General features: G+C 43.1%; 1 protein-coding gene across 1 annotated transcript in view; it reads left to right on the top strand.

The window, feature by feature from the left end:
- Positions 1-4,130: 4,130 nt before the first annotated feature.
- The window catches only part of p2rx3b (purinergic receptor P2X, ligand-gated ion channel, 3b), a 34,484-nt gene continuing 23,915 nt past the window's right edge, over positions 4,131-14,699 (top strand). The window contains exons 1-6 of the mRNA XM_054776660.1: positions 4,131-4,255; positions 4,364-4,514; positions 6,222-6,357; positions 6,434-6,505; positions 13,407-13,476; positions 13,579-13,672. Of these exons, the coding sequence (XP_054632635.1) occupies positions 4,393-4,514; positions 6,222-6,357; positions 6,434-6,505; positions 13,407-13,476; positions 13,579-13,672 (494 nt within the window). The 5' untranslated portion in view covers positions 4,131-4,255; positions 4,364-4,392. The remainder of the gene's footprint in view (positions 4,256-4,363; positions 4,515-6,221; positions 6,358-6,433; positions 6,506-13,406; positions 13,477-13,578; positions 13,673-14,699) is intronic.

Raw genomic sequence — 14,699 nt, 5'->3', positions numbered from 1 at the left:
TCGGACCCGTATCCAGTGATGGTTACACTCTGCCAGGGCTGCCCTTTGTCACCGATACTGTTCATTACTTTTATGGACAGAATTTCTAGGCGCAGCCAGGGCGTTGAGGGGTTCCGGTTTGGTGGCTGCAGAATTGGGTCTCTGCTTTTTGCCGATGATGTGGTCCTGCTGGCTTCATTGAACCGTGACCATCAACTCTCACTGGATCGGTTCGCAGCCAAGTGTGAAACGGCTGGGATGAGAATCAGCACCTCCAAGTCCGAGTCTATGGTTCTCGTCCGGATAGAGTGGAGTGCCATTTTCGGGTCGGGGATGAGATCCTGCCCCAAGTGTAGGAGGTTCAGTACCTCAGGGTCACGAGTAAAGGAAGGATGGAACGCGAGATCAACAGGCGAATTGGTGCGGCCTCTGCAGTGATGCAAACTCTCCATTAGTCCGTTGTGGTGAAGAGAGAGCTGAGCCGAAAGGCAAAGCTCTCAATTTACCGGTCGATCTATGTTCCTACCCTCACCTATGGTCATGACCTTTGGGTAGTGACCGAAAGGACAAGATGGCGGGTACCAGCGGCCAAAATGAGTTTCCTCCGGAGGGTGGCTGGGCTCTCCCTTAGAGATAAGGTGAGAAGCACTGTCATCCGGTAGAGACTTGAAGTAGAAGCACTGCTCCTCCGCATTGAGAGGCAGCACAAGAGGTGGTTTGGGAATCTGGTCAGGATACCTCCTGGACACCGCCATGGGGAGGTCTTCAGGGTACGTCCGACTGGTAGGAGGCCTCGGGGAAGACCCAGGACACGTTGGTCTCCCAACTGGCCTGGGAACCCCTTTGGATCCGCCGGGAGGAGCTGGATGAAGTAGCCGGTGTGAGGGAAGTCTGGGATTCCATGCTTAGGCTGCGGGCCCCGCGACCTGACCTCAGATAAGCAGTAGAAGATGGCTGGATGAATGGATGGATGGCTGCTAAAATGACATTATTTTTCACCATATTATTGCAATTTAATTCTCGTTAAACTCCAGCTATTTTTCATTTCTGCTTGTTTTTATTGAAGTCATTAAACAAAAAAATTTCAATAGTTTTTTTTTTTTTTTTACAATTTTATTTAGCTAATTTAATTTAACAAATTAAATTAAATTTAAATTATATTTTTAAAATGTGCCGCGGTCCAATAAAACTGTCATGTTCTGTGTGCTGGTCTGCTTCCCTCTGGTTGTCTCTCGTTACAGCACACCTCTGAGGTTGCAGGTGGGATTGATTAGGCACACCTTCGGACAATTTGGAGCTGCCTTCATAAGCTGCAGCCAGACTCCAAGCTAGTGTCAGATTGTTGCCAAGCCTGCGCCAGCAACTTGCTCTTTCCAGCACCTAGTTCCCCGTATTGCTACTCTCTGGTCTACCTTGCCTTGTATGCTTTTTTTCCCTCCTGCAGTTGTGTTGTTCCCTGCAGCGAGTTTTTCTTATGCCCGTTCCTGCTTGATTTGTCAGCAGCGTTTTGAGTTAGTTTTCCTCTGCCATCCTTTTTGTGCAGCTTTTTGTGTTTTGTACATTTTTTCCTCTCTGCTAGTATTTTCTGCAGCACCCTTAGTTGTGATTAGATCCAGGTGTTTTCAGTTGTACTTTGTAGTTTTTGTTGTCTGTTTTTGCCATTGCTTGGACACCTTTTGTTATAATAAACTTTTGTTACGAATTGCTTGTTCTCTGCATTGGAGTCCGGTTCACGGCGGTGCCGTTCCCTAACAAAAACAAGAGCAAAAGTGGAAAGGTAGCATAGAGTTGAAGTATTCAAGAAGTCTTTTTTTTTTTTTTAAGAATCAGAATATTATGAGAAAGGAATAAATAATGAATCAATTAAATACATTTTATGCAAATAGACAAATATTTTGTGATGAAAAATTATGACAGTTTAGTAGCATGAAGTTGAAATAAAACAAAATATTACAAGTCCTAATATGATGAGAAACAAAACAAAATAAAGATGTGATTTTTGGAATGTCAGTCTGGGAAAAAAGTTATAATACTATGGCAATAAAGACATAATTATAGGAAGTAAAATCTAAAAAACAGCAAAAATGGGGGTGGGGAGGAGCAAGGGTTTGGACTCCCCTGCTTTGAGATGAAATGAAAGTGATGAGTTTTGGAGGCACTCAGAGTTTCTTCCTGGTGAACATGGCCTCCAGAATGTATTTGTACATGATGACATTATGACACCAGACACTGGATGGGAGTTATGAGGCAGCTTGAGAGGCCCGCGAACGCAGCTACTCATCTTTCTTCTTGATGTGATACTAATGTCGGTAAATGACTTCCATTTTCTCCTACATTTCATCAGCTCAAATGACTGATTGGGGAAGATGTGAAGATGGAGACACACCTCTACTTTGCTCACTTTCTTGCTTCACTGCGGCTGAATCGTAACTTCTTGCACGCAGCAAATGCCTTTAGTTGGAATTAGTGCAATACAATAACCCCTCCTTTATGGCTCTTGAATGGTTCCAGACCCCACCCTCCTTAAGTCACTTTACACAAAGTAGGGCTCCTTACTCATAAATGGAATATTTTGGTAGTTAGAGCAAAAAAACAACCTGTTTACCACCTTCCAAATACATCTTTTAACATTATTAGATCCCTGTAGACATGACATGACACCCCTATAGTCACCTTTACACTCCTATTACCCAATATAGTAGACATAATAAGAGAAAATAAGACTTAGAAAACACTTTCACCACCTTGTAAATATAGTTCACATTATTAGAGTATTCTCGACATGAAATAACACCCCTTTAGTCACCTTTACACTCCTATTACCCAATATAGGAGACATGCTGAGAGAAAATAAGACATATAAGACATAAAAGACCCGTTTGCAGCCTTCTAAATATGCTTTTGAACATTAGTAGAGCCCTCTAGACATGAAATAACACCCCTATAGTCACCTTTGCACTCCTATTACCCAATATAATAGACATACACTTAGAAATCTAGTTTACGACTTTCTAAATACACTTTTTAACATTATTAGAGGCCCGTAGACATGAAATAACACCCCTATAGTCACCTTTGCACTCCTATTACCTAATATTGTAGAAATAATGAGAAAATAAGACATACTGTATAAGAAATAAAAGACCCGCTTTCAGCATTTTAAATATGCTTTTGAACATTAATAGAGCCCTCAAGCCAAGACATAACACCCCTATAGTCACCTTTACAATACCATTACGCAATATAGTAGACATAACATAACCTTCTTTTTTTTGTGTGCATCCTGTCCAGGCATTACGGCAGATAGTATTGTAGTATTGCAGTATTACGTGCTACACAGATTTGTGTTTTATGTCATAATTATAACTTTTTATCATAATTTCATAATTTCATAATTTCAATTTTTATCTCATAATTCTGTCTTTATTTCAGTATTAAGAAAATGTTTTTGTCGCAATTTATATATATTTTTTAATCTCATAGTTATGACTTATTCTCTCATACAGTAATTATGACTTTTTATCTCATGGTACCAACTTTTTATTTCATAATTCCGAATTTATCTCATAATTATGAAGTTTTATCTTTTAATTTATATTTTTTAATCTCATAATTATGACTTTTTATCTCATAGTTTCAACTTTTAAACTTGATAATTATGCTTTCATCTCATAATTATCACTTTTTTTCGTAATTTATATTATTTAACCTCATAATTATGACTTTATTGGCTCATGCAGTAATTATTACTTTTTATCTCGCAATTTCAACATTTTATCTCATAATTCTGTCATTAACTCATATTTATGACTTTTTATCACATAAATTGTATTTTCATCTCATAATTATTACTTTTTCTCTCATGATATTGTGTTTTTCTCCCATAATTCTGATTTACCATTGGGATATTTTTTCCCTTTGAGTGGTGGAAGCTGGCGCCTATATTTTATCATGGCTGGGTGGTTGGGACGTCTTCGCTAAAACAAGTCAATGAACAGAGGGAAGAAAATGTGTTTGTGTGTGTATGTGTGTGTGTGTGTGTGTGTGTGTGTGTGTGTGTGTGTGTGTCCTATAAAAGCGTAGTGATTGAAGGGCGGATTAAGAGCCTGGAGGAGGACGGTGTGACGGAGAGAGGAAGAAGTGTTTTCTTTAATTGTTAATGTTTTTCCATTTATTAGCATTTGACTTTGTGATTTTTATTTGGACTTTGCTATTATCAAACGTTGGCTGAAAGAAAAATAACAATTTTGTCGTTTTGGGACCTACAGTATAGCTGGTATTCCTTTTTATATTGCTCATGTTAGGTTGAATATTGGATTTTATTTTGATATGACATTTGAACGTGTAATTGAATTGAATGGCGTCTGATTTCGTGTTTGTTTAGTTTGGAGAAGAAGTGGCATGATATGAAAGATGTGGTCGTGCATCGCTGACTTCTTTTCGTATGAAACCACAAAGTCAGTGGTGGTGAAGAGCTGGACCATCGGCATCATCAACCGAGTTGTGCAACTCCTCATCTTCACGTATTTCATTGGGTGAGTAACAACACAAATTTCTACTACAAAATCATGAGGCTGCAACTTACTGTTACCAATTGCTCATCATAATAGTCAAACAACAGTTAGATTAGACATTATTTTATATTAGTTTTTTAAAAATCTATAATTTTTTACATTTGTTTTATATTAGATTGTACATATATTAAATATATAGATGACTATATTAGAAATAAATCATACAATAGTGCGATTCGATGGCTGTTTGGTGGTAGACTATGGTCTGTTAGCAGTCAAAACATATTGGAATACAATGATATGTGGTATTCTGGCCACTAGAGGGCAGTAATGACACAAACGATTGATGGTACATTAGCTTACGTGACATTACCTTAACACTGCATGAAGCCATGAAGTCAGCCATGGCATGTTTCACATGATTGCGTGAAATAAGTTCTCCTCCCGTTCCGTGTGGAAGTGGTACGTTTTTGGCTTCTTATGTTGAGAAGCAATACATTTTGGTTAGCTCGCTAGCTTGTCAGCTCGCTAACTCACTAGCTTGCTAGCTAGCGGCCAACCAAAGTCCCTTCAGCATAAGAGTTGAGCAATGTGTTGTAAACAATGAATAATAGGAGTGTTTCCATGTTTCATATGTTTTATTTTCTTTTATTATGTCTACTATATTAGGTAATAGGAGTATAAAGGTGACTATAGGGGAGCTATTTCAGATCGAAAAGGCTCAAATAATGTTCAAAACTGTGTTTAGAACATTGTAAACAGGTTTTCTATGTCTTATTTTTTCTTATTATGTCTACTATATTGGGTAATAGGAGTGGAAAGGTGACTATAGAGGTGTTATTTCATGTTGAGAGTGCTCTAATAATGTTAACTGTTTTTAGACGATTGTAAACAGGTTTTTACTATGTCTTTTTTGTGTTATTTTCTCTTATTATGTCTACTATATTGGGTTATAGGAGTGTCAACGTGACTCTAGGGGTGTTATTTCAAGTCTAGAGGGCTCTAATAATGTTAAAAAGCGTATTTAAAAGGTTGTAAACACATTTTCTATGTTTAATATGTCTTAGTTTCTCTTATTATGTCTTCAATACTAGGTAATAAGATATCAAGGTGACTATAGGGGTGTTATTTCATGTCTAGAGGGCTCTAATAATGTGAAGAAAAAAGGATTTTCATCTCAAAATTTCAACTTTTTATCTCATAATTGTGACTTTATATGTCAGAATTTCCATGACTGCGCACCAACACAGGTCCAAACTTTAGGGACAATGAGGAGAAAAATGACAGGGGCAACAATCTCTGTCTGAATGTGTAGAAAAGCAAGGCAATATTTGTAAACTTCAAGTGGACGGACACTCGAGAAGTTTCTTTGACCAACAAGGTCAACAAGGGCGGCGAGCAACACCCGGGCGTGCACAGAGGACCTCCCGTGGACAAACAAAACAACGCTCGCATCACCGGCCAAGAAAACTCAGCAGCACAGCCAGAGAGCCACAAGAATCTGCAGCGCATAAAAAGAGCAACTGAGAAGTTTGTCTCCTCCCTTCAGGTCATTTGCAGCACCCACCTCACCCGTAAGGCCTTCTGCAGCTCACAAAACCGTCACACAGCACCTTCAATCGACATCGATCGGGGAGAGACTGCACAGTCTGGGCTAGGATCAGCTCCTACTACTGTGTAACCAGGACAGCTATTACAAAGATTGTTTATTCTGACATTGAATTTCAGGTGGGTGTTTGTTTATGAGAAGGCTTACCAGGTGAGGGACACAGCAATCGAGTCTTCAGTAATGACGAAGGTGAAAGGTTTCGGAGTCTACAATGACAAAGTCATGGACGTTGCGGACTACGTCACGCCAACACAGGTACAGTACAGTATGATGTTCTGCTGATGAATTGACAAAGACTGACATTTATGGTGACGGCCGTGTGCTTGTTCAGGGAGCTTCCGTCTTCTGCATCATCACCAAACTGATCACAACAGAAAACCAGGTCCAAGGGCGTTGTCCAGAGGTCAGAGGCTTCTGTCACTAGCATTATTGCAAGTGATGAAATACCATAATATAAAGTAATAGTGCACAGTATGTCCTGTACTGTATCATAATGTACAAGTCAACCTGGAGATTTATCTTTATTGTCAGCGTGATATTCAGCAGGAGTACGCAAACATTTTGCCAATTTTCACCAAACTTTACATAGCGGTGGGACCGTCCAGCTCGGGTTTAAAGGGTCCCTGACATGATTCATCAACTTTGCTTAAATACGCCATATGTTGTTTGGAATGATGTTCTCCAAAAATCACATGTATACAGTAGTTGATGGTGCCAGCTAGCTCTCGCAGATTAGCCTAATTTCCGGAAGTGACGCGATTGAAGTACTGTCACTCAGGTAAACAAACAAAGGCGTATGAGACGGAGGATGTTTAATGTGATTATAGCGAAGAGCAACATGGTAAATGAGTCTTTATAGCCCCCTGCCCACCACCGTCAACATATGGCTGTGAAAAGATGTTTATATAACACGTATAACGCTTTACAGCCATGTCGCTATCATTATGTAAATGAGACATGACTTACTTTGTCTTTTTTTGAAGGATAGGCAACTTCAGAATAATTTACACTTACCACTTACACTTACCGTTTTGAAGGCAACCTTCTTCTTCTTCTTCATCTCCATGTCTTAAGGCTTAAGTCCATTTTCTGCAAGTTCTCTAGTTCAACTTCAAATGTTACTTCCTTCTCAGAAACTATTGACACATCACTCAAATCTTGGCTACAATCACGGTAAACATCCTCTGTCTTGTACACTACCATGTTTGTTTACCTGAGTTTACACTTCCGGAAATGAGACTGAACAGCGAGCACTAGCTCGTCATGGCTGGCTCTATCAATTATATATCATTTTTGCAAATTTACTGTGGAACAATGTAGAACATAATTATAAATATCCATCCATCCATCCATCCATCTTCTATGTCGCTTGTCCTCACTAGGGTCGCGGGTATGCTAGAGCCTATGACAGCTGACTTCGGGTGATTGACAGGTCGCCAGTCAATCGCTGGGCACATATAAACAGACAATCATTCATGCTCACATTAATACCTATGGAAGATTTAGAGTCGCCAATTAACCTAACATGCACGCCCGCACGGGGAGACCATGCAAACTCCACATAGAGATGCCCAACAGAGATTTCCACCCAGTGTAACGTTTCGGCTGGGCCGGGTTTTGGATTCCAAAATGCGGAGATGAAACAGTTTATGTAACAAAAGCCATACTTCCTGTCCTGGTTGGTAGGAGGGTGCCAGACTCCGTTGGCGGTCCGCTAATTGTTTGTTGCGTTCAGCTGTCCGGGACAAGGCTGCGCGGGTGTCTCTCCAGACGCGGTGGGCCCAACGGAGGTGCAGAGTGACGGCGGGAATGACTACTTCGGACTCCCTAGAGTGAAAGAGTGGAGGCTGGTAACCAAAAGCAGCTTTGAACGGCGAGATACCTGTAGCCGAGCAGATGAGCGAGTTGTGGGCGTATTCGATGCAGGGGAGGTTGGTAGACCACGCACAGGGATGCCGATGATGGACACACCGTAGCGCCACATCCAGGTCCTGGTTGGCCCGCTCTGTCTGTCCGTTGGACTGGGGGTGATACCCGGACGACAAGCTTACTGTCGCTCCCAACACCCTACAAAAACTTTTCCACACACAGGATGAAAATTGGAGTCCTCTGTCAGACACTATGTCTGAGAGAATGCTGTGCAGGCGAAAAACGTGTCTGACCAATAGTCGAGCAGTCTCTACAGTAAAGAAGAAGGCAGCTTGGGCAATGCCACAAAATGAGTCATTTTAGAAAATCTGTCCACAATGTTCAAAATTACGGTATTACCGTGAGAAGAAGGTAGTCCCGTGATGAAATCCAGAGCCACGTGGGACCACGGATGGTATAGGTAGAGGATGGAGCAAGCCGGCGGTGGGCGATGGGAGGACTTACTTCTGGCGAAGACAGAGAAAGCCGCTACAAACTCCTTGACGTTGGCAGTTATGGTCGACCACCAGAATCTTTGAGTCACTAGAAAGTGGGTACGTCGGACTCCTGGATGACAAGACACCTTAGCCGCGTGGCTCCACTGCAGAACCTCCGACCTCAAGTGAGCAGGGACGAATAGTCTTCCTTCTGGGCACCCCTCCGGTGCATCTAGGCCAGCTATGGCTTCAGTCACTTTCTTCTCCACCTCCCACTGGAGCGACACCAGTACCTTGGCTACAGGTAGAATAGTCTCAGGGCTCTTCTCTATCTCCGCCGGGCCGAATACTCTGGACAAGGCGTTGGGCTCGGTGCAATAAAATCCAGGTCTGTAAGTAATAGAGAAAACAAATCGTGTAAAGAATAATGACCAACGTGCCTGTCGGGAGTTGAGCCTCTGGGCCGGACGGATATACGCCAGGTTCTTGTGGTCAGTAATAACTACGAATGAGTGGGTAGCACCCTCCAGCCAGTGTCTTCACTCCCGCAGCGCAAGAACGATGGCCAGCAGTTCCCGACCAGGGATCTCTGGGACAGGGCAGCCCCATTTCTGTATCCGACGCGTCGACTTCTACAATGAATTGCAAAGATGGATCAGGATGAGTAAGCAACGGCACAGTAGTGAGCAGAAATTTAAGTTTGGAAAATGCGGATGAACCTCCTGCAGAAGTTCACAACACCCAGAAACTTCTGCAAGCGCTTCATGTTGTTACTTCAATGTTGGAGAAGGCCAATCGACCACCGCATGGATATTGGTGGGATTGGCTCTAAGTATGTCCTTCTCCACAATGTATCCTAAAAACGCGACAGAAGATGAGTGTAACTTACACTTTTCAGCTTTGACAAATAGACGATTTTCCAAAAGACGCTGGAGTACCTGAAACACGTGCCGCACATGCTCCTGTAAAGAATTGGAAAATATAAGAATGTCATCCAAGTAGACAAAGCAAAATAGATTGAGCATATCCCTAAGAACATCGTTTATAAGACATTGGAAAGCGGCCGGTGCGTTGGTAAGCCCAAATGGCATCACGAGATATTCCAATTGTACTAAAGGGGTATTGAAAGCCGTCTTCCACTCATCTCCCTACCTGATGCAAACCAGATGGTAAGCAATTCTTATGTCAAGCTTGGTAAAAAATTTGGCAGAATATAAGGAAGAAAGTCCATCAGTAGCAAGGGATTCTTAACTGTAATCTCACTAAGGCCTCGGTAGTCTTTGCAGGGTCATAAGGACCCATCTTTCTCATCAACAAAGAAAAACCCTGCCGCAGGTGGTGAGGAAGAAGGGCAGATGAGTCCTGCTGCCAGTCGATGAAATGTACTTCTTCAATGCCCGCTGCTCCGGACCAGAAACATTTTAGAGTCTAGCATTGGGTAATGGTGCATCCGGAAGCACCTTGATAGCGCAGTCATAAGGGCAATGAGGAGGAAGGCTTTATGCTCTATCTTTACTAAACACAAGATGTAGGTCATGGTAAACCTCAGGAACCACTGAAATATCTATTTCTTTAACTGGTGGCTGAGATGTTGACCCCAGAGATACGGCAAAGCGGAAGCAGCTCTCGTAACAATAAGTGCCCCAACTGATGACCTGGTTGTTATTCCAATCAATACTGGGGTTGTGTAACTTTAACTAGGTTAAGCCCAAAACTACCGGTGCTGGCTGGGATGGAATGATATAAAATCTGATGGACTCGTGGTGATTACCTGATAAGTGGAGCGATAGAGGCTCTGTCTGGTATGTGACTACCGCGAGTACCTTCTGTCCAATGAGTGGACATACTTAGAATCAGGTAACTTAACCTTAGCAAATCCATTCCTGTCTACAAAATCTGAATCTAAGAAACAATCATCAGCCCCAGAGGCCACTAACGCAACTATGGGCACACTAATGCCTTCTCCCGAAATATTTCCCAAAAGCTGGAGCCTCTGCGTGCTAGTCGAATGTGTCCTGTGCTCCGGCCCCTCCTTCACATACTCACAACAAGCCGGTGGTGAACGATCCTGCGGTGATAGTGGTTGTTTCGTGTTCGAGGGTGGCGAGCTCGTCGATCCGGGTTCTTGGTGATATGGTGATCCGACCCCCCGCAGTCCAGGCAGAGGTGAAGTTGTCCACCTCCCAGCTGCATATGCTCCTCGAACGGTGTTGCCCGCGATTCCTGGGTAGGTCTCTCGAGGGTCACATCCTCTCCGTCGTCCAGTATCGGTCCCGACCTTGCTGGGGTGTCCTCGAAGCTCCGACGCGGTCGACCATGTTCACGTTCTCTCGGTCTCGCTCTCTCAAGCGATTATCCAGTCTGATGGCTAGGTCAATGAGTTGGTCGCGAGAGGAGGTCGAATCTCCGTCAAAATGTAAGGGAGGTTCGAGTGGCCGGCTGGCTTGGCCTTACTGACTGCCATCGCCCATGCTGCTGCCTTGTTATTTAATAAGCTCATTATAAAATCTACCTTAGCCTGGTCAGAAGTATAGGTACTGGGTTGCTGATCAAACACCAGGGAGCACTGTTGTAAAAACTGCTCACATGATTCTGACTCACCCAAGAACCGTAGCGGGTGAGAGATGCTTAGCTCCCGGTGAGGGAAAAAAGATTGTGCGGGTGCTGGCGGTGGGTTAGCCGTAGGCGCGTTTGTGGAGGTGGCGATGTCCTCGGTTAGTCCAGTGCATAGCGTACATTCCAGTCTTTCATCAATAGAACTAACGCTGGAGGACAGAGCCGCGAGGGCCGCCATTATCTCCTTTAAGGACTGCTCATGGCTGCCAACCAGTTGTCCTGATGGGACAGGGCAGACCGGAGGTGCTCGAGCTCCACGGAATCCATGAATGGCCAAATTGTTCTGTAACGTTTCGGCTGGGCTGGGTTTTGGATTCCAAAATACGGAGACAAAACAGTCCGTGTAACAAAAGTTTATTCCAACAAAAGGAAACCAAAAAGTGAGAAAAATATAAACATACAAAAATACAAAATACAACAAAAATACTCCCGGACCTAGTCTAGGGGAAAAACTAAGAATTAACACAAGCATGAAAAAACTACAACACAAAAAGCTGCACAAAAGGTGGCAGAGAGAAAAAAGGCTAACTGAAATTGCTGCTGAACAATCAAGCACGAAAGCAGAGGAACTAAAGACACTCACCACTGCCGGGGAAATAACCTGGCAGGGAATACTGAGGCACATGAGTTAGTAGTCAAAGAAGGACCAAAGAGTAGCTCGGCGCAGAAACAAGTTGCTGGAAGGAGCAGGTAGCTTTCGAAGAGCTGGCAACAATCTGGCACTGGTCGTGAGTCTGACTGCATCTTAAGAAGGCAGTAGGTAAATGTCAGATTCATGCAACCTAAAACATTCATAAAACAAGGAGACAGGAGAAAGAAGACAACAGTGCTGCTTTTACTCGCGAGGAGAACGGAAGAAATGTACTCAGCATACAACCTTCTGCCGCTCTGAATACACTGTCCGTCTCCTCGCTTTTTATTTTCCTTAGGGAGTTTCCTAGTTACATGGGGCATTGCAACTCTCAAGGGCAACTCTCTACAGCTGCAATGTGCTATGGTTAAGACTACACAATAAAAGACATAATAAAGCATGATAAGTTAAGCAAATCGTTAATGGAACAGGAGGTTCAGAGGGAAGGTCTTTGTGTCTCTCATCTCATTGGCTCATTATCGGGACACCGCCTACGCTTTCATCTCATTGGCTGATTATCTGGGCACCGCCTACGCTCTCATCTCATTGGCTGACTTATACAGCGCGTACTTGAGTTTGTCTGCATGCTTGTCAATTACCTCCTCCTGCAGACTCAGGGGTGCGCTGCAACAAAACACAACCAGAGGGCAGCAGAGCAGCAGAGATCTTCCCGATCTCCTGACTGTGTGGCCAACATGCTAACCACTCGGCCACGATGCGGCCTGATAAACAACATATAACATATTTAAGTAAAGTTGATGAATCATGTCAGGGACCCTTTGAAAGGACTTCTTCACACAGATAGTTCACAGCTGAAATAATTAAAGTAGCCCGGTGGGCCTGACTGAACACCGGTCATGTATGATATCAGTACAAGCATGATATCAGTATATGCTAACATGAGGAAAAGCACAGAAGCGATGGTTTATGCGGCGAATGCCAGTGGGGATATTTTTGTTATAAACAGAATGAACAAGGTGAGCGCATGAACACTGACGACTGACGCGGACAGTTTTCTCAGCTGGGGAAAAAAAGCTACCAACGGGGGTGCCTCGGGCAGCGGAGCCTTCGTCCCGACAGTCAACGCTTGCACAGGTGTTTGGTCGCAATGTGAATATAAACAAAACAGTGCAAAATCGTGCGTGCTCACAGACAGTGTTGCTTGCTACATTGCAAAAGGCAACCATTCAGTATGGTTATATGGCATACATTTTAAACGACATACAGGCAACTTCTGTGTCAGGCTAATGTGGCTCACACAGGTACATGCTACTTGAGTCCCATCTAGTGGTTCAAATGTTAATTACACCTCTTGTGACAATAAGTAATGAACAAATGGTATCAAAAAGTTCGATGATATCGATTATTGACCAGCAAAATTTGTTATCGTGACACACCTATGAGGGGGTACTCCCTGCTGTTTGTAGCTGGTGCAGTGACCAGTGAATGGCTCTCTTCATCATACATGACATGTTTGGTCAGGATCTCAATGCAGAGGCATTTTATACCAGTCAGGTGTTTTGCAGGGAACCATTCAACTTTGCAAATTTAGTGGTGAGGGAGTGACTCTACTGATGTAGAAAGTGGAAAGTGTTCAGCTGGGATTCATGTGAACCTTCAGCTCTGCTGCAGTTTTGTCATTTGCTGACATGGATGACACCTTTTATTGATATATGTACATGGATATCTTTCATGACTTGTGTGAGTTGTAGAGTGAGAAGAAGTATGTTTGTACTGACGACAGCAACTGCACTCGACTTGGTAACAAGCCAGGAAGTTATGGTAAGGATTTGCTCGTTAGCATTTATCGTTATGTTGCATAAAACTCTTTGCATGAAAATGTAGAAAATTAATTGCACCACTGTTCATCATTTGCCTCATCAGGAATTCTTACAGGGAGATGCGTTGCTTTCAACACCACAGTCAATACATGTGAAATTAAAGGCTGGTGTCCTGCTGAGATTGATACCATCAACAGGTAAGATACAGACAGGTACGCAACTACTCCACATGCAGGAATCGTTGCAATCCACAACATGTCTGAATTACTTTTGTCCAGCAAAGTATTTCATGGCTTTGTTTGTTGAGGATGACTGGTGTCTGGTGTTTGACAAGAAGGTGCACTGAAAAAAGATGTCGGCTGCTATAATTAATACTTTGTTTTATTAAAAATGTGCCTTTCTGGGCACTCAAGGAAACTGTACAAAACAAGAAATAAGGACCAACAACACGTGTGGCATAACAGCCTACATGTGTCTGCATGCAATCAGCAAAGGGGAGCAAAGGGTGGAACATCATGGCTGTCATGATGGGATTATTACTGGTGTTTTGGCCCTCCCTCAGTGGCTCAACCCCTCTATTGGGGTCTATATTTGTCCCTCTATCCCTCCCCACAGAGCCTGGGTTGGGTTTGAGGTTTCGTTCCTAGAGGGAGTTTTTCCATAGAGAGTACTTGCTCGTGTGGGGCTTTGGCTCGTTTGAAGGGCCCTTGACATGATTCATTAGCTTTGCTTAAAGATGTTAGACAGTGTTCCCTCGCTACATCTTGGTTCACTTTTCGCAGATTCACTCTTTTGCGGATTTTTTCAAGTGCAATTTTGCATGTTTTTTTTTAACAGCGTATGAACGCGCATTGTGTTCTGCGTCCTTGTGGTGTATTAGAGTGATCTATCGGTGCTCTGTTGCATGTGTCTCTTATTGTATTTACTACTATTACCAGTAGAGGGTGTTGTATATTCATGTGAGAGTTGAAGGCACCCAGCCTGTCCAGTTCTCAGTAAATATAGAGCCACAACAGTCCTGATTGGCTAAGGGAGAACACGCTCAGTGTGTTCTGCGTTCTGATTGGCTGTAGACCATTGTCAATCAATCTCCTTTGTGCAGGACTGACTGTTTCCTGTTGATCATCCAATGTCAATCAATCTCCTTTGTGCAGGACTGACTGTTTCCTGTTGATCATACATGCTGAATGAAGGCGGAAGTTATGCGGCTGTAGGGCGCCTGGA

This window comes from Dunckerocampus dactyliophorus, chromosome 5 (assembly GCF_027744805.1).
Source record: "Dunckerocampus dactyliophorus isolate RoL2022-P2 chromosome 5, RoL_Ddac_1.1, whole genome shotgun sequence".
Lineage (NCBI taxonomy): Eukaryota > Metazoa > Chordata > Actinopteri > Syngnathiformes > Syngnathidae > Dunckerocampus > Dunckerocampus dactyliophorus.
This window is presented reverse-complemented; position numbering and strand designations above follow the sequence as displayed.